Below are 17,487 nucleotides of genomic sequence, written 5' to 3' on the forward strand. Positions count from 1 at the left end.
GAGCCCACCCCCAGGTTCCCTCTCTAAACGCCAATGTCAGCTGACACCAGAGTGGTCACTGTCTGTCTGTGACTCCAGCGGACCAGGAGCAGCCAGAGGATGGGTGCCTGTCTTGTTCATCTGTGTCCCCGGCACCCAGTCCAGTCTGGCCGTGTGATGTGTAGGGTGCAAGGTAGGTGCTCAATTAATGTGTGCTACCCACAATTCCCATAAAATCACACAGACGTCCCATTTATATAAACTAAATGCAAACTAATCTATAGTGTCAGCAGTTCAGTGGTCACCTGACAGGGGGAGGAAGAGCACAAGAAAACTTTTGGTGGGTAAAGAATATATTATTAGTATTTTTTTAATCCTCGTGCTATGGCTTGCCTTTAGGCAAGTTGTTTCAACTCTCTCTTTTTCATCTTTTTTGTTGAAAGTATTACAGATGTAATTGATCAACCTCATGTTTCAACTCTCTTTAAGCCTGTTCCCTCCTCTAAAAGTTAGAATAAATAATAATCACCTCATATGGTGTTTGAGGATTGAATGCGATTTAAATTAATACTTAATAAATGGTAGTTATTTTTAAGCTCATTTCACCTTATATTGACCAGTTATTATATATACCAGTTATTAACTTTTTAATGTACTACTTCCCAGTAAGATATTTGCATTTTAACTGGAAGATATTCTCAGGATCAATTGTGGTAAAATTTCACAGGTATATCCATATGTTAAATTGTATACTTTAGCCGAAACCGGTTTGGCTCAGTGGATAGAGCGTCTGCCTGCGGACTGAAAGGTCCCAGGTTCGATTCTGGTCAAAGGCATGTACCTTGGTTGCGGGCATATCCCCAATAGGGGGTGCAAGAGGCAGCTGATCAATGATTCTCTCTCATCAATGTTTCTAACTCTCTATCCTTCTCCCTTCCTCTCTGTAAAAAATCAATAAAATATGTTTTTTTTAATTATATACTTTAAATATGTGCACATTTATTTTACATCAATAATGTACCCCAATAATGCTATAAAAATTCACAAACTCATCGACACAGACTCTACACTATAGAAATAAAAGTACAAGCCCCTCAGGGTCGGCAAATGCTTTCTGTAAAGGACCAAATAGTAAATAGGTTCAGCTTTGGGGGCCATATTGTCTCTGTGAAAATTACTCAACTCTGTCATCGTAGCTCAAAAGAACTGTAGATTCTGAACCAGTGAGCGTGGCTGTGTTTCAATAAAACTTTATTTAATCCAGTGGGCTGGATTTGGCTTGTGGACCACAGTTTGCAGAACTCAGTTACACGTACTCCTATATCTGCTTGGCTGGTCTAGATCAGAACAAGCCACTTAGATGTCTATCCAAAGGGGATTAGCTAAATAATTCATAATAAATCCTCTCTGTGAAGATCAGAGAGACTATTTTTAAAAAATGGTTGGGCCCCGTGTGTGTGTGTTTGTGTTGATAAGGAAAGACATTTACGATAGTAATTAAAAATACTTTTATTATGAAAATTTTTAAATATACAGAAAAGTTTAACAAAATTTGTAGTGAGAACCTGAATGACCACTACCTAGATTTTACCATTAACATTTTACTTATCCTTTTTTCCATATATTTATTCATCCATTGATTCATGATAGATTATTAGGTGAAAAAATGAGGCATAAAATGTACTATATTAATTTCATTTTAGCACAAGAGTTTGTAAAGTCTAGAAAAAAGTATCTAGAGAGATTCCCGAACCTTTTTTTTTTTTTTTTTAATTCTCACCCAAAGATATATGATTATTGACTTCAGAGGAGGGACATGGATCGGTTGCCTCCCGGAGGCACCCTGGCCTGGGAAAACCCTGCAGCCTGTCGGTGTATAGGGCAGTGCTCCAACCAACTGAGCCACAGGCAGGATGAGACGTTTGAGCTCCATATTGATTAGCTGAGTGCTGGCACTGTATGTAAGAAGAGGAAGAAACGACTGTTATTTCTCTGCTCATTTCTAATGTTGAATTAGTTGTGAAAAGTGTAAAGCCCTAAGAAGAAAATTTTAAAGCACTTCTTTAGTAAAAATGAAAGTCTAGTCCAGCCCTTGACATCTCCTTAAAGGGAACTGACTGAGAACCAGGGCTAAGCTTCAGGGAGGTGGGCTCACCCCGCCCCGCCCACTGCACGGGGCATGCACACACAGGAATAACCGAGCCCCTGTATGTCCTTGAGTCTACACACACACTTAATTCACCCTTCACGTCCCACACACAGCACACACAGGTGCCAAAGTCCACCTCTGTCTCCCAGGCTGCAGTAACGCTCCACGCTCCGCCCCTGCCCAGGAGCAGGTGTGTCCATGTACCTGCCGGCTCCTCCATCACCAATCCTGCCCCCTGAGGGGCATTCCTGGCACCTGGAAGAGATACAGGACCCGCCCTCCTTCAAGTTCAGTTTATTCACAGACACCTCTGTCCCCAAGAGTCCAATCAACATCCCTTTCCTAATCTCAGGCCCCACTTGTAGTCGGCCTCTTCCAGAAGGATCTATGGCCTCCTCCTCATTTACATTCTTTTCATACAACCAACATTGATGAGAGCCTCTTCCAACCATGCGACAAGCTGCCAGGAGTTCCCAGGCTTGTGGGGAGGCAGCTCAGGCGGGTGGCTGCAGGCACAGAGGCGGGCACCAGGTGGGGTTGTGCTGTAAATGGCAATAGCAGAACTGAGTTTGGGGGGGAAGGACCAGCAGGTGTCCGGTGGAGGTGAGTGGTGGCTGCAATCACCGGAAGGGCCTATGAGTGGGGACCTCAGGGGGACTGGAGTGGTGGGAGGGGGACAGAGGTCAGGAAGGTATCCCTTCCCACGTATGCAGGGGGCCCCAGGAAGGGATGTGTCTCCCCCAGGAAAGGGATCCATTCCCACCTCGCCTGCCGCTCTGGCCCGCTCTGCCCAGTCGAGCAGAAATGGGGGTGGGCATTGATGGCAATCTCCCTCTTCCCAGTCCCCTCCGGTCCTCCTCATAGTCTCCCTTTCAGTGAGCGCCTGGGGCATTGTTCTGCCTTTGTAAAGACGGGGATCGAGTGACAAAGCCGGGTGGGTGGGCGGGCGGCCCAAGAGGCCTCTTCTCTCCCAGGCAGTATCTGCATGGGGGAGGGGCTGTTCCCTCACCCCTCCCCACCTCTGGCTTCCCAGAGCAGCTGTTACTATGGTGACAGGCCTGGCATCCCCTGGCTCCTGGGGCGCCCTTCCCATACGCTGCCAGAGGAAGGGCCCCTGATTCCTCTACACAAGGGGAGTGGGCGGTGGGGAGGAGGGGAGGGGGTTAGGAGGGTTGGGGCACAAAAAACCTGGTTCCCAAGCCAGTCCTAACAATGGGAAGCCTCCACCAGGCTGAGCGTCCCAGTCTGGCTGCCAGCAAAGGGGACAGACAGCTCTGGAGCCCCCTCCTCCCACCAACACCATAACGCAGGGGTCAGGAGGCAGGGTCATGCTCCATTGTCGTCCATGCAACTGTCCCTCCTCAGGGCAAGACACAGAGAAAAATAAAACAGCCCCTTGGTCCTAGAGCAGCTGCTGGTGTTGAAGCAGAGGGGGAATGGGAGGCGTGTGTGGGTGCACAGTAGGTGGACAGTGGGGGGCCAAGGATCCTGGGCCCACAGGGCAGAGCCTCCAGCTCCATCCGGAGAGGGGGCTGCCGGTGGGAGGCGATGCTGGAAGCCAGAGCAGCAGAGAAGGGCCTCTGAGCCGGGGAGACTGGATGCAAGACAGAGGTGGCACGTTGTTTTCGGAATGAGTTGGAATACGGGGAGGGCGTTGGCAGGAACTGAAGAGGCAAGTGGGGAAGTTATGCTTTGAAGCGTTCTGCTGCCATCTCCATGAGCAAGAGCTGTCACCCTGTGTAATGGGAAACTGCCCCTGGCATTTCGGCGATGAGCCTGTTACCCTTGACCAGGTGATCAAAGTCACACCCCTTTCCCAAAGGTGCCTCCCTCCTGCGCTGCCTCCGTGGGAAGGAAGTCCAGGATCTTGCAGCAGCACCTCTCTTGGCTCAGGGGAGCCAAGCACACCCTGCGCACTGGGCACAGTGCTGGCTGCATCTCCTGGGATGCCCAGTCTCTCATGTGCCCGCGAAGAACAAGAGGCTGGATGCACGCCTGCAACAGAGCGTCTTTCTTTCCTTCTCTCTTCCTCATTCTAGCTCAGCTCTTAGCCGGGGTGAGCACTAATTACAGCCACTGCCCTGGCTCCTTCTGGAGCCCCCACCACATGCCAAGCTCTACAGAAGGGTGAGCTGGGTCAGCTGGCCTGGGCAGGAGCCCTTCCTCTGCTGGCGACAGGCAGCCTGATGGAGTGGAAGAGCCTGAATGACAGGCTTTCTGAGTTCTATAATCTGGGGCCAAGAGCTCAAGTTTTCTGGGCCTTAATTTCTCATCTGTAAAATGGGCTCAGAGTTCCTTGCAGGACTATGAGAGTTTAAAATGTCCGGCGTGGGGCTGCTTGGCTTTCCGTAGGCCCTCAGCCAGTCTCCTAGCCCTCCTGCAGGCCGGTCCCTTCATCATTCATCCTCTAAGCACCCTGACCAGCTGCTAGGGTGACTGAACTGGTGCTGAGCACACATGTTGAGTCTGAGTCTTCCAGATACTCTTAGGGGGAGAGGGCAGATGGGAGGTGGGCAAAGGAGGGGGACAGCAGTCTCAGCGTGAGTCCCAAACCAGAGTAGGGCCCCTTGGGTGGTTGGCTGGATGCTCTTGGCTTTCACCTTCAGAGCTACCCAGGAGCAGTGGAGGGTGCCTGGCTGAGCAGTGGGAGGGCTGAGGTGCTCTGGGACCTTAGGGAGCCCCACCACCCGGCCCCTCAGAAACACCTTCCCAACCCGGGGGTGCACACGTGGGTGGGGTGGGCAGGAAGGGTCTCAGTCTCAGATCTCCTTCACTCATTGTCATCTGTCACCGACAGACTGAGCCGTACCCCTAGGGCTTCACCGTTCCTGCATTGGGTCCTGCCTTGGTGGTTCCCTCTGTGCCACAGGAAGGACAGTTCTCCCCTTCTCCACAGTGGAAGTGAGGCCCACAGAAGCAGGGGGAGTAATCACCCATAATATCACCCTGATAGTGTAGTGAAAGGAAATAACGGAGTGTGAGCCGTAACCGGTTTGGCTCAGTGGATAGAGTGTCAGCCTGCTGACTGAAAGGTCCCAGGTTTGATTCCGGTCAAGGGCATGTACCTTGGTTGCGGGCACATCCCCAGTAGGAGGCATGCAGGAGGCAGCTGATTGATGTTTCTAACTCTCTATCCCTCTCCCTTCCTCTCTGTAAAAAATCAATAACATATATTAAAACAAAACAAAAAAAAACAACGGAGTGTGAGCTGTGAGCGGGCAGACCATGTCCTACTTCAACCCGTCCCACAGGTCCGCACCCTCCACCCCCGGGGTGGCTGCGGGACAGGGCCTCGGCGCCTTTAAAGCCCGGGCGGGGCGGGCCCGGCCCGCGAAGGGCCCGCCTCTGGGCCTGTCCGCCCGGCGCCCCGCCCCAGGCTTGTAGCCGCGGCCGCGGGAGGCGGCGCCGGCTCAGGCTCCGCGGCCGCCGGGGTGGCAGCGGCGGTGGCTCCTCGGCGCCTCTCTCCCGCGGGCGGCTCTCCTGCGCGCTGCCCCGCGCGCCCCGCAGCCGCGCCGGGACACACGGGGGCGGCCCGGCGATGGCCCGCGCTCCGGGGCCGGGCGGGCGCGCACCGGGGCGCCGGACGGCGCGGCCCGAGTGAGCCGGGGCCGACCTCCCGCCTCCGGCCGGGGCAGCCCGGGATGGCCGTGCCGCCGATCCGCCGGGCGCTGCTGCTGTGGCAGCTGCTGGCGGCGGCGGGCGGCGCGGCGCTGGAGATCGGCCGCTTCGACCCGGAGCGCGGGCGCGGGCCGCCGCCGTGCCAGGCGGTGGAGATCCCCATGTGCCACGGCATCGGCTACAACCTCACCCGCATGCCCAACCTGCTGGGCCACACGTCGCAGGGCGAGGCGGCCGCCGAGCTCGCCGAGTTCGCGCCGCTCGTGCAGTACGGCTGCCACGGCCACCTGCGCTTCTTCCTGTGCTCGCTCTACGCGCCCATGTGCACCGACCAGGTCTCCACGCCCATCCCCGCCTGCCGGCCCATGTGCGAGCAGGCGCGGCTGCGCTGCGCGCCCATCATGGAGCAGTTCAACTTCGGCTGGCCGGACTCGCTCGACTGCGCCCGGCTGCCCACGCGCAACGACCCGCACGCGCTCTGCATGGAGGCGCCCGAGAACGCCACGGCCGGCCCCGCGGAGCCGCACAAGGGCCTGGGCATGCTGCCCGTGGCGCCGCGGCCCGCGCGGCCCCCCGGGGAGGAGGCGGCCCCGGGCCCGGGCCCCGGCGGCGGCGGCACCTGCGAGAACCCGGACAAGTTCCAGTACGTGGAGAAGAGCCGCTCCTGCGCGCCGCGCTGCGGCCCGGGGGTCGAGGTGTTCTGGTCGCGGCGGGACAAGGACTTCGCGCTCGTCTGGATGGCCGTGTGGTCCGCGCTGTGCTTCTTCTCCACCGCCTTCACCGTGCTCACCTTCCTGCTGGAGCCGCACCGCTTCCAGTACCCCGAGCGCCCCATCATCTTCCTCTCCATGTGCTACAACGTCTACTCGCTGGCCTTCCTCATCCGCGCCGTGGCCGGCGCCCAGAGCGTGGCCTGCGACCAGGAGGCGGGCGGCGCGCTCTACGTGATCCAGGAGGGCCTGGAGAACACGGGCTGCACGCTTGTCTTCTTGCTGCTCTACTACTTCGGCATGGCCAGCTCGCTGTGGTGGGTCGTGCTGACGCTCACCTGGTTCCTGGCGGCCGGCAAGAAGTGGGGCCACGAGGCCATCGAGGCCCACGGCAGCTACTTCCACCTGGCGGCGTGGGGGCTGCCGGCCCTGAAGACCATCGTCATCCTGACGCTGCGCAAGGTGGCCGGGGACGAGCTCACCGGGCTCTGCTACGTGGCCAGCATGGACGCGGCCGCGCTCACGGGCTTCGTGCTGGTGCCCCTGTCCTGCTACTTGGTGCTGGGCACCAGCTTCCTCCTGACGGGCTTCGTGGCCCTCTTCCACATCCGCAAGATCATGAAGACGGGCGGCACCAACACGGAGAAGCTGGAGAAGCTCATGGTCAAGATCGGGGTCTTCTCCATCCTGTACACGGTGCCTGCCACCTGCGTCATCGTGTGCTACGTCTACGAGCGCCTCAACATGGACTTCTGGCGCCTGCGGGCAACGGAGCAGCTGTGCTCCCCAGCCAGCGTGCCAGGCGGCCGGAGGGACTGCTCGCTGCAGGGGGGCTCGGTGCCCACCGTGGCCGTCTTCATGCTCAAAATCTTCATGTCGCTGGTGGTGGGCATAACCAGCGGCGTCTGGGTGTGGAGCTCCAAGACTTTCCAGACCTGGCAGAGCCTGTGTCACCGCAAGATGGCAGCTGGCCGGGCCCGGGCGAAGGCCTGCCGGGCCCCAGGAGGCTATGGCCGTGGCACCCATTGCCACTACAAAGCTCCCACCGTGGTCTTGCACATGACTAAGACGGACCCCTCTCTGGAGAACCCCACACACCTCTAGGTACACAGGCCTACTCAGGGCGGCTGTTGCCCCCTCCTCTACCCGCCCTCCCCTGTGGAGGAGACAGCTGACTAGCAGCTGCCCAGCTGTCAAGGTCAGACAAGTGAGTGCAAGGGGGCCGAGGACCAGGGCAGGGAGACTCTCCTTCGCCCTCACGTGTGAGGACCCAGTGAGGCTCACGCCCCTGTGGCCTAGAGCAGGGGGTGGGCCTGCCTAAGTCCCCACAGGGCCCCCAGGGAGTATGGGGAGAAGGGGCAGAAAGGGGCATGGTCCAGCAGGGAGTTTATTTAATGATGTAATTTATTGTTGAGTTTCTCTGGAAGCTGTGACTGGAATAAACCCCCATGTGGCACCCCTGAGTCCTCTCTGGGCCGGGAAGGTGGGGGGGGGGGGGGGCTCTGCAGGAATCTGTGAGCAGAGCCAGGGTGGGTCCCAGCCCCTGTTCTCTGGCTCCCCACCAATCAGGAGAATGTCCCCCACGGAACAGCTGTGTTTTGCAAGAGTCTCAGATTCTGTGTGTGTGTGTGTGTGTGTGTGTGTGTTTCCCTTCTGCCTGTCTTTGCTCCTTTTTGGCAACCCACTTGCCTATTTCTGAGGCCTGGGTTCCTGCTTCCCAAAGTGAGACTGGGATGCCTGCCTGCTGGGATACTCAGGGAACCCCCCAGGATTGCATCCTCACCTCTGGGCCTGGAGAATCTAGCCTATTTGGGGGTTGTGTTTAGTAAGTCTTCCTTTTTGCAGACTGCTTTCCTCATTTGTGTAGAAAATGAGGGCATCGGCTTATCTCAAAGGTTCTCAGAGCTCCAGGCCCTGCTCCTACCGCCTCCTGTAGGCCAGCCTGCCGTCTCTTCCCTGGGGCCTGAGGCTGGTGTATGTGGAGTATGGGAAGAAGGGGCAGAAAGGGGCATGGTCCAGCAGGGAGTTTATTTAATGATGTAATTTATTGTTGAGTTTCTGGCCACCCTTATTGCCTTTGAAGATTGCCAGTGCACCCACTTCACTGGTTGGGGCTCTGGGGCTCTTTCTGGGTGGAGCAGAGCTGGGACTAGATTGGTATATGGGCCTCTTGGTATCAGACATGGACATAGAGATGGGAGCCGGAGTATAGTGGGAACTGGGCCTTCAGCTCCTAAGAAGCTGTGGAAAGATTTGAGATATGGGAGCAGCAGTAAGAAATGGGGCAGGTACAAGGCGGTATGCATGGATGCCAGGGGCTAGGAAAAGGTCCATGTGTGTCTGTATGCCAGGTCCCAGGGACCCCCATCGGCTTAGGTGGTTAAATGGCCCCATCATGGCCACTGGGACCCTCACCTTGAACAATGTGATGGTCTTGGTTACTGTCCCTGGGAGCATGGCACAGTGGCATTCATTGTCGCTGCCGGGAGGCCCCACGGATCCAGTTCCGCTGCCGGCCTCCCTTTGGAGCCAAGGGGAGGCCCAAGGTCAACAGCTTCATTTCAGTGGTAGGGCTCAGCCCCCAAACCCAGGGCCTCTCAGGGCATAGTTCTTGCCCTGCACCAACCACCCATCTCCCAGGACAAGAGAGAAACCAGATGAAAACCAACGACAGCTCCATCAGGAGTTGAGATGGGTTTGGGCTGCCCCTCACCACAGAGCAGCACTGACCTCTGGGGGACTTTTCCAACCCTTCTGCCTTTTTGCTTCTGTGTTTCTTACATGTGGGAATGCCTTCCTCACCTTAATCCTTCCCTTCTCACAGAGCACACAGTAGGCCCCAGGGCCTTCTTTGATCAATGAAGCCAAATGACCATAACACTTTGTAACTCTCCCTGTGAGGGTCCTTGAGTGAGTGAGACGGGATGAGCTTATTGAAAGTGACAGGAGCCCAAGTTCAGAGGGGGAGGGGCAGTGGCTGCACCAAGCTGGGCTTATAGGCCAGGTCTGCAGGGAGTGGGTGGAGCTAAGGATGCTTAAAGGCCTGCACGGGGACAGGGGCAGCTGGAGAGGATTCCCGAGATGGGAAGAAAAAGGCTAGTATGAGGGGCGAAGGGAAGGATTAGCTTTAAAATGGCACCAGTTCACCCTATTCCTTGGACAAGGGAGAGGGGGTCTTTGGCTATGTTTCACTCAGCGGAAACCAGACTGGCTTCCAGAACTGGGAGGCGGATGGGGACTGAGGGGGAAGTGTAGTCAAGACCAGCCCCAAGGGGACTCTGGCTGCTTTGAGACTGAGATGTTCACATGGGCCAGTACTTGGGAGGGAGGGAGGGAGGATGGACATTGCCATCCAAGGCTTCTCGGCACTGGAAGACACTTTAGAAATGTCCCAGACCCTAGAGGAAAAGAAGGAAACATTTATTAAAGACCTTTTACAGAAGTCCTCATTTGGTCCTTCTCTCCCAAAGAGGGAAGGGGAAAGTGGAGGACTTGGCTGGTTCATCACACAGCCAGGTAGGTGGTCTGCAGCCTCCAGAACTTTTGTGACTTCCTCCACCACCACCACCACCACCACCACGCCCCAGGGGAACAGCAGATGTTGTAACCTGGGGTGGTTTTGTCCAGAGAAGCCCCTCCCAAAGCAGGGTCTTCCCATACCCCAACACAATTCCAGAGCCCCCCAAATGCCTCAGAAATCACCCCCTGCTCGCCCAGCAGGTGAGTCTTCAGAGCACCACAGCACGTCAGTGTGCGCACATCTATCCAGTCTGAACTTGTGGCTGGGAGAGCCCGAGTTAAGGGAATTTCTTAGGTCAGTTCTCAGGAGTCAACAAGGGTGATCTTGATGCAGGTCAGACAGACCTGCCTTGGGGGTCAGTAGCTGCTATCAGTTCCACTCTAAAAGGGAAAGTTCCAGCATGCCCGAGCAGTCCTGGGTGTAAAAAGGCCTGAAGGCCCTGGGCAAGAATGGAAGCTGCAATAGCAGAGCAAACCTCTTTCTGCCTCACCTGAGTTTTCTCACCCCTGCCAAGGAGACCCTGGCCAAGTGGTGGCTCTGGAATCCAGACCCCACCTCACTGCCACTCTTGACTGTACCTCCTCCCCCTGACACAGGGTTGGAGGAAAAAGAAGTCAGGATGAGGGGAGGCTTAGTTGGTTTTCAGAAGTAAAGATTCATGCCCATCTTCCAGAATGAAAGTTCTCGCCCTGGCTGGTGTGGCTCAGTGTTGGAGCTTTGGCTGGTGCACAGAAGGGCCCAGGATTCAATTCTGGGTCAAGAGCATGTACTTGGATTCCCGGTTCCCTCCCTGACCTGGGGCGGAGCACATGTAGGAGGCAACTAGTGATGAATAAAACTTTCTCCCTGCCTGTAGCCACCACTCACTTTCACATTGATGTTTCTCTCTTGACCCTCCCTCCCACTCCCTGAAAAGCAATGGGAAAAATAGGTGAGGATTAACAACAACGGATAAAAGTTTTTGTCCCTATTTATAGCACCCAAGCAAAATGGGTGACCTCCCCCGAGGTCACACCCCTGAAGCAGGGAGAAATGGTGCTTCTGGAGGTTGGGCAGGACCAGGTTACAGACCCTAGATGAAGTCATATGGTCGCAATAGCACCATCCTACTGTGGCCTAAGGAACCTACCTGAGGGACAGACCTGCACACACGGGGTGGGAGTCCAACTGTGTGTGAAAATGCTCATAGGTAACAGCTCCCTTCTCCAGAGCCTGAGGGCTGATCAATTTGACCTTGGGGCAAACTGCTTCCTCCCCTGCAGGACTGAAAATCCCCAAGTACGTACTCAGGGCAGGCCTGGCTCCAAGTCCACATATTCAACAAGGCCACACAAGTCAGCAGCAGAACCCACACAAAGGGTTTGGGTCCCTCCTCACACTTCCTGCTATTTTACCATATCCCACCCCTGGTTCAGTTGGTCAGGAATTGGTGGCTTCTTTTCTCAATAAATGGGAGCATGCAGTGGCTCTGCAAAATCTTTTGAGCCCATAGGTAAGCTGCCACCTAGCAGTGACTATTTGAATCAACCACTTGGACTTAATAAAACTTCCAGCATAAAGAAAAAAATACAAAAAACAAAAACAAAATCTCAAAATTGGCTACATGGTAGAATTGTTAAAGCTGAGTATATGCGAATCTATTACATAGTCACTCTTTTTGTTTGAATTTTTAATTTTTTTTTTAAACCCTCACCCGAGGATATTTTTTCCCAATGCTTTCCAGAGAATGGAGGGAAGGAGAGAAAGAAACATCAATGTGAAAGAGACACATGGACTGGTTGCCTCCTACATGCTTTGACTGAGGGTGGGGAGCGAGCCCACAACCCAGATACGTGCCCTTGACCGGGAATCGAACCCACATCCCTTCCATGAGCAGGCCGATGCTCTAACCACTTAGTAACATTGACCAGGACTCCCAGAAAGTTTTTAAAATGTCAGGAGTTTCCCCAAAATTAACTAAAGAACTACATAAATTTCTACAGTGAAGACTTAAAAAACTTTCCTCTAATTCTTAGAAATTTCAAATAAAATGTTGGGGGTTTCCCAACACAGACAAGGCCAGGGAAAACGAAGGTCTTACTTTGTACCTAGAGCACGAGAAATGTCTCCTGGAAGCAAGGAAACGAGAAGCTGGCTATAACCTGTGGTTAAAAAGGCTAACTCAGCCTGGCCAGTGTGGTTCAGTGGTTAAGGGTTGACCCATGAACCAGGAGTTGATTCCCAGTCAGGGCACATGCCCAGGGTGGTTGTAGGCTCGATCCCCAGTAGGGGGCATGCAGGAGGCAGCAGATCAATGATTCTTTCACCATTGATGTTTCCATCCCTCTCTCACTCTCCCAAATATTCAATAAATAAAAACATTAAAAAAAAAGAAAAAAAAAAAGACTAAGTCAGAGGTGCTCTCAATGCTGAGGAATAACTGGTTCCAAGACTCACTGGGAAAACAGAGGACTCAGGACTATACACTTTCCACTAGCACCCCCAAAGAGCACAAAGAAGTCACCAGCATTGTTTTTTCTTTATAAACACAAGTACATAATGTTTATTTGAAATTTCCAATTTATTACAAGTTTTCCCCTCAATGGGGCCCTTCCTCCTTAAAGACAATTAAAAAACAACAAATTCAGGTATCACTGAAGTGGGAACACAGGATTCTTACTGTTAACAAGAACAGACTGGCTCTAGGGTAAGAGGCAGGAGGTGTTGGTGTCGGGATTATGAAATCGTAATGTCAGTGCTAACTCCAAGCCTGTGGAAAGGGGACAGTAAACCTATCCACCAGCCACCGGAGCAAATCCCCGAAGTCCCCCGGGGAGAGGCAGGGACCACACTGAAGTTTAATACTAAGAGGCTTTATTCCCAAATTCTATAAATTGCAATCCCCTTGGTGGAATTCTTTTCACTTCATTTAAGTACAGAAGAACCTAGGTGATCCAAGTTTTCCAATTCAAAAGTGATAGGAAAAAAAAAAAAAAATTAAACCCTGTTTTGCATTTTTATCAAAATCTTCCATAAAAGGGAAAGAAGACTACAAACTTTTGCCTAAATATAACCACTAGTGCTAGTCATTGTGGGAAGGGGCTGCCTAGCTTCTCCTCCCATCTCTCCTCCCACTGAAAGATCCAGGTTCTCCGGGAGCAGAGAAAAGGCATGGGAGGAGGGGGTGAAATGGAGATGGAGAAGGGAGAAACAGCCACAGGGGTAGGCAGGGGATGCCCCCCCCCCCCAGGGCACACTGATTGCTGTGATAAGCCTCCAACCCACTTCTCTGAAGGAGAGAGGATGGGCTGAGGGGGGAGATGGGGCAAAGGAAAGCAAACACATTATCATATAAATTGTACTGTACATGTGCCAAAGCAAGATGACAGAAATATTTTACAAGATGTTTTTTATACAATATCACTGCTAAAACAAGCGATCTTCAATAACTAGAAAAGTCAATTTAAAAAAATTAAACATTTCAATCCTTCCTGCTTTTCTTCTGCTCCCCTAAGAGCTTATCTGGTATGTGGGTGGGCTGGGCTCCAACACCCCCCTGGCCAGATCCATCAAACTAAAGATTATATGCATGATTATAAGCAGGACTCGTCTCTATGTGAAGTGCCTTAGTTTGTTTTTGTTTGTTTGTTTTCCGAAGGGTGAGGTGAGGTGGAAGTGGGGAGAGAACTGTCACAAAGGGGAAGGGTACTGAGGAATGGCTCTAGGACATGTCCCTTTCCTCTGCCAAGATCAACTCAAAAAGAGCACAACTGTTTCATGATGCTGGTGAATACAGAATTCTGTATGGCACTCACTAATACCGTCACCTGAGAGGGAGAAGGGGGGAAGAGACATGGGCTTAAAGAAACAAGGCTGTATATAAATATAGATTTTTAAAAAGCCACACCACCACTCTAACTGGCCTGGTTATACTTGATCCTTCTGTATTAAACAGTAATCCCGCCCCTGGAGACCAGAAGGCTTGGCACTATTGTGGTGGCCAAAGTGGAGGGGACCTTGGGTAGGAAAGAAAAGGAATTGGGTTCATACCCTTGGGCTCTTCATGGAGATTCTCAGAAAGGTTAGGTTAAGGTCTACCACCATATTTCTGGGCAGAGACCAACCCAATATAACAGCTCTGCTTGATTAAGGTTCTATGGAGTTTTAGAAAAACAGCACAAGCTTGGGACAACAGGCATTTCAGGACTCCGTGTGGTGTCCTCCCTTCCATGTTCTCCATCCCACCCTTCCTTCCCTTGCTCTCACCTCCATTTCCCGAACCTCAGCTCCCTCTCCCTTACCAGGGCCCCACCTCTCTATTTCTTCTGTCTTCGTCCCCTAGACTGTCCAATGGTCTCTGGCTCACTGTCCCCTTCATCTTCAGTGAACTGGTCAGGAAACTTCTTGCGTTTCCTACGGACATATGGGTGGCCAGGAAGGTGTTTATGCAGCAAAGCCACCAGACACTGTTCTGTCTTCACCATGCAGTTCAGCACATGGCTGCCTCGGCAGTTGTAAAGCTCAGCGTTGGTAAACACCTGCTTCATGTCGGTAAGAAACTCTTGCACAGAGCGGTAGCTCCCACAGGAACATTTGTTCTGCATTGTCTGGAAATCCATGGGGTGGGTGATCACATCATAGTAGTCCTCAGCCTCATCTCTGGTCACAGGCTCCCTGTGGAGAAACACCAAATGGCGATATCAGCACAGCCTTGATACAACCGACAGAAACTTTGCTGTTAAACCATTAGCCTCAGAAGGCCCACCCCTGCTGAGATCAGCCAACTGGTAGGCACAGCGAAGGTGTGTTCACCTTGCACTAAGAAGTTTGGAGCACCAATCCCCTGCCACTGAGACATGTCTTGAAAGGAAGGGATCAGATTAGTTGCTAGGGGTTCAAATGGGCACTCCCTCAGCTGCCAGATTGGTCTACTCCTCTGTGCTTGAGAACAAAGCGTGTTACCTGAAGGGCCAGCTGGAGCGGTACTTCACAATCTTGTTGAGGATCTCTTCACACTTCTGCAACTCCAGGCTTTGCCTCCGGGAGCTCCGTTTGGTCTGAAGCACCTGGTGCCAATGGAAGAAGACACTATTATAGGTCCAAGAGAAGAAAAGTGGACAAAACAGAAAATGTATACATCTGCTTTAAAAAAGAGAAAAAGCTCAACCATTTTTTTAGAGCAGATGGACCTGGGATTATGGTAACAGTGTTGTATATAAGGCAAGCAATTGCAGAAAACCAGACCAGTTATGGGAGCCCCTGACAGACAATTCTGTGGGAGTAGGGAGTCTCGGTGAAGAAAGGGAAGAGGCACAGTTCCTTTCCCATGTTCTCACGCTGAAGTGACTAAGAAGAAAAAAAGTGGGGCCTTTTTTCCAGTAGCCATTAAAACGCTGTGACTCGGAGAAGGAGCACCACAGAGTTGAAGAGGTTAGGATTGGGCAAGTAGGAGGATCTCTCATTGCTCTTTGAGCTCCCTAATGGTTTGCTTTATGCCCTCAGTCCATCCCAACCCCAATTTGATCTGTCAAAACAATCAAGTTTTCAAGGGCCTCTTTTTGTTCTTTAAAGCTCTAGTGAAGTCTAAAGCAAAACCACTATATTCACAATGGAGGAGCAGAGGGGAGGGTAATGTCCCTCCCATAACAACTGTCAGTAAAAGACCAGAGAGTAAATGAAGCTCCAACATTGCTGACATTCCCACAATGGAGACCCAGCCCTGCTGAGCCACTGGAGACACATGGATACTATTTTAAAATCCTTAACAAGTTGCAGGCTGCCTGTTAACTAAAGGAGACAATGTTTGCAGGCTACAGCAGAATGCCGGACATAGCTGTTCCTGGAGGGCCTGCTGCCTTGTCTGTCTATAGGCCCTCCCATCAGCCTCCAAATTTAGGGAGGAGGGAGGGGAGAGGGAGGCTCCCACCTGTTGCTGATGAATTCCTAATGCTGGAGTGGGGGATAAGAAGCAGAAACATTAGAGGCAGGATGATAAATAATTCTTACCAGCTCATCAACCTCAGTATCATCTACAGGTGGTGCCTTGGGCTGAGACCTCCTGGTGATAGGATGTGGCTTCTTAGCTGGTCGTCGGCCTTGCCTTGCCACAGGGGGGATGACACCTGGCTTGCCCCGGACAGTCTTTCGAGGTCTCACTAAAATAAAAAATACAGACTGAGAGGAGAACAACTGAGGATAAAGGAAGCATGTTATGGAGCGAGGAGATAATTTGGACAAGCAAAGCAATGGCTTCCTTGGGTTACAGAGTGCTCTTTGCTATCTCCTGTGCTATCTAACATTATGAAGGTAGCAGTAGTAGATAAAGAATAGCTTTCATCAACTGCCAAAGACCTTTTTAAGAGCCTCCTCAGGTGAGTTCCTTCAGTGCTTCTATCTTCTGGCCCCATCCTGTTCATTTACTCCTGGGAATGAGGCTCTTGAAGGAGTGAATTCTAAGTGACTCACTCAGAAGGATAGGCCATTTGCTACAGGTCTGCCTGAAACTCCTACAGCCCACACTCAGCTGGAAAGAGTGTAATGCATTTACATGTGAGATGAAACTTGACTATAGGAGAGATCTTGTTTTATAATTCCCAGTTATCTTAAACTCACATCACAATGATCTTAGAGAAAAGCTGATACATATGTAAAGTATTTATGTAAAGTCTTCCTCACTGAATACAATTTGGGGGTAGCATCAGTCCTGCTCTCTTGCATTTCTGATAACCATAGACAGTCATCCAGGTCACTTCCATAAAAAGCTGCCCAGGATTCCCAAAGAGAGAGCAAAGAATACAAGGGCACCCAAGACCACTTGTGTCTCAGGTTTACAACATGTGCTTAATGTCACACAAACCAACATTTCTCAATATCTCATGCTCATGCTCCAGAAGGATTAGCTCAAGGTTTCTCTACTAAACAAAATTCCCCTGGAAAGTGGGAAGGTGACATTTGGGCAGAGATAGGGGCATCCAGAGGCAGCGATACAGGAATAAATAATGTTAACCCTCCATTGGTTCTTCCAGGGTCTCAAGCTCAAGACCTGGCTAGGAACAGAGAGTAAGCAGCCGATGCTACTTTGGGATGTTAGGAACAGTCCCCAAACACAGACTTGAGTTGAACTAGAGAACCACATCTTTGGTGGTCTAAAAGGCAGATAGACAAAATGTTCTATAATATATCCTACATCCTTTTGATAGAAATAGCCCTTGAAACCTGGAAAGGAAACAATTCCTTAGAAAGAGAGTAACAACTCAGAAGTAGAAAACAATCACTAGTTTGAAAATAATTAGTACACTGCTATATTCATAATCTGTTTCCAGATAAACATGCATCTGAATCACAACTCTCAGCAGTAGATGCTGGTCTCTGTGTGATGCAAGGTTAATGGACTGCTTGTTTCCTACCCTGGGTACCTGAAAAATCATGCCAGTAGAAATGAGTGAAACTGAGGTGTCCTGAATTAAAAGCCTGCTGAAACCGGTTTGGCTCAGCGATAGGGCATCGGTCTGCGGACTGAAAGGTCCCAGGTT

General features: G+C 52.0%; 2 protein-coding genes across 4 annotated transcripts in view; one reads left to right on the forward strand and one right to left on the reverse strand.

Moving 5' to 3' along the window:
- The first annotated feature begins 5,511 nt into the window (after window positions 1-5,511).
- FZD9 (frizzled class receptor 9) lies at window positions 5,512-7,912 on the forward strand. Its single transcript, XM_036408919.2, has one exon. It carries the CDS (start codon window positions 5,770-5,772, stop codon window positions 7,558-7,560), a length of 1,791 nt encoding a protein of 596 aa, XP_036264812.1. The 5' UTR covers window positions 5,512-5,769; the 3' UTR covers window positions 7,561-7,912.
- A 4,575-nt stretch (window positions 7,913-12,487) lies between these two features.
- BAZ1B (bromodomain adjacent to zinc finger domain 1B) overlaps window positions 12,488-17,487 on the reverse strand; it is a 69,426-nt gene continuing 64,426 nt past the window's right edge. For all 3 annotated transcript variants that reach the window (XM_036408917.2, XM_036408916.2, XM_045571179.1), the window contains 3 exons: window positions 15,962-16,110; window positions 14,918-15,021; window positions 12,488-14,629 (listed from right to left, as the gene is read on the reverse strand). In XM_036408917.2, the coding sequence (XP_036264810.1) occupies window positions 14,272-14,629; window positions 14,918-15,021; window positions 15,962-16,110 (611 nt within the window). In that variant the 3' untranslated portion in view covers window positions 12,488-14,271. The remainder of the gene's footprint in view (window positions 14,630-14,917; window positions 15,022-15,961; window positions 16,111-17,487) is intronic.

Source organism: Pipistrellus kuhlii, unplaced genomic scaffold, assembly GCF_014108245.1.
Source record: "Pipistrellus kuhlii isolate mPipKuh1 unplaced genomic scaffold, mPipKuh1.p scaffold_m20_p_4, whole genome shotgun sequence".
Taxonomy (NCBI): domain Eukaryota; kingdom Metazoa; phylum Chordata; class Mammalia; order Chiroptera; family Vespertilionidae; genus Pipistrellus; species Pipistrellus kuhlii.

What these genes read in the sequence shown, in the direction of transcription:
- FZD9 (XM_036408919.2), top strand. Translation starts at nt 5,770, where the DNA reads ATGGCCGTGCCGCCGATCCGCCGGGCGCTGCTGCTGTGGCAGCTGCTG.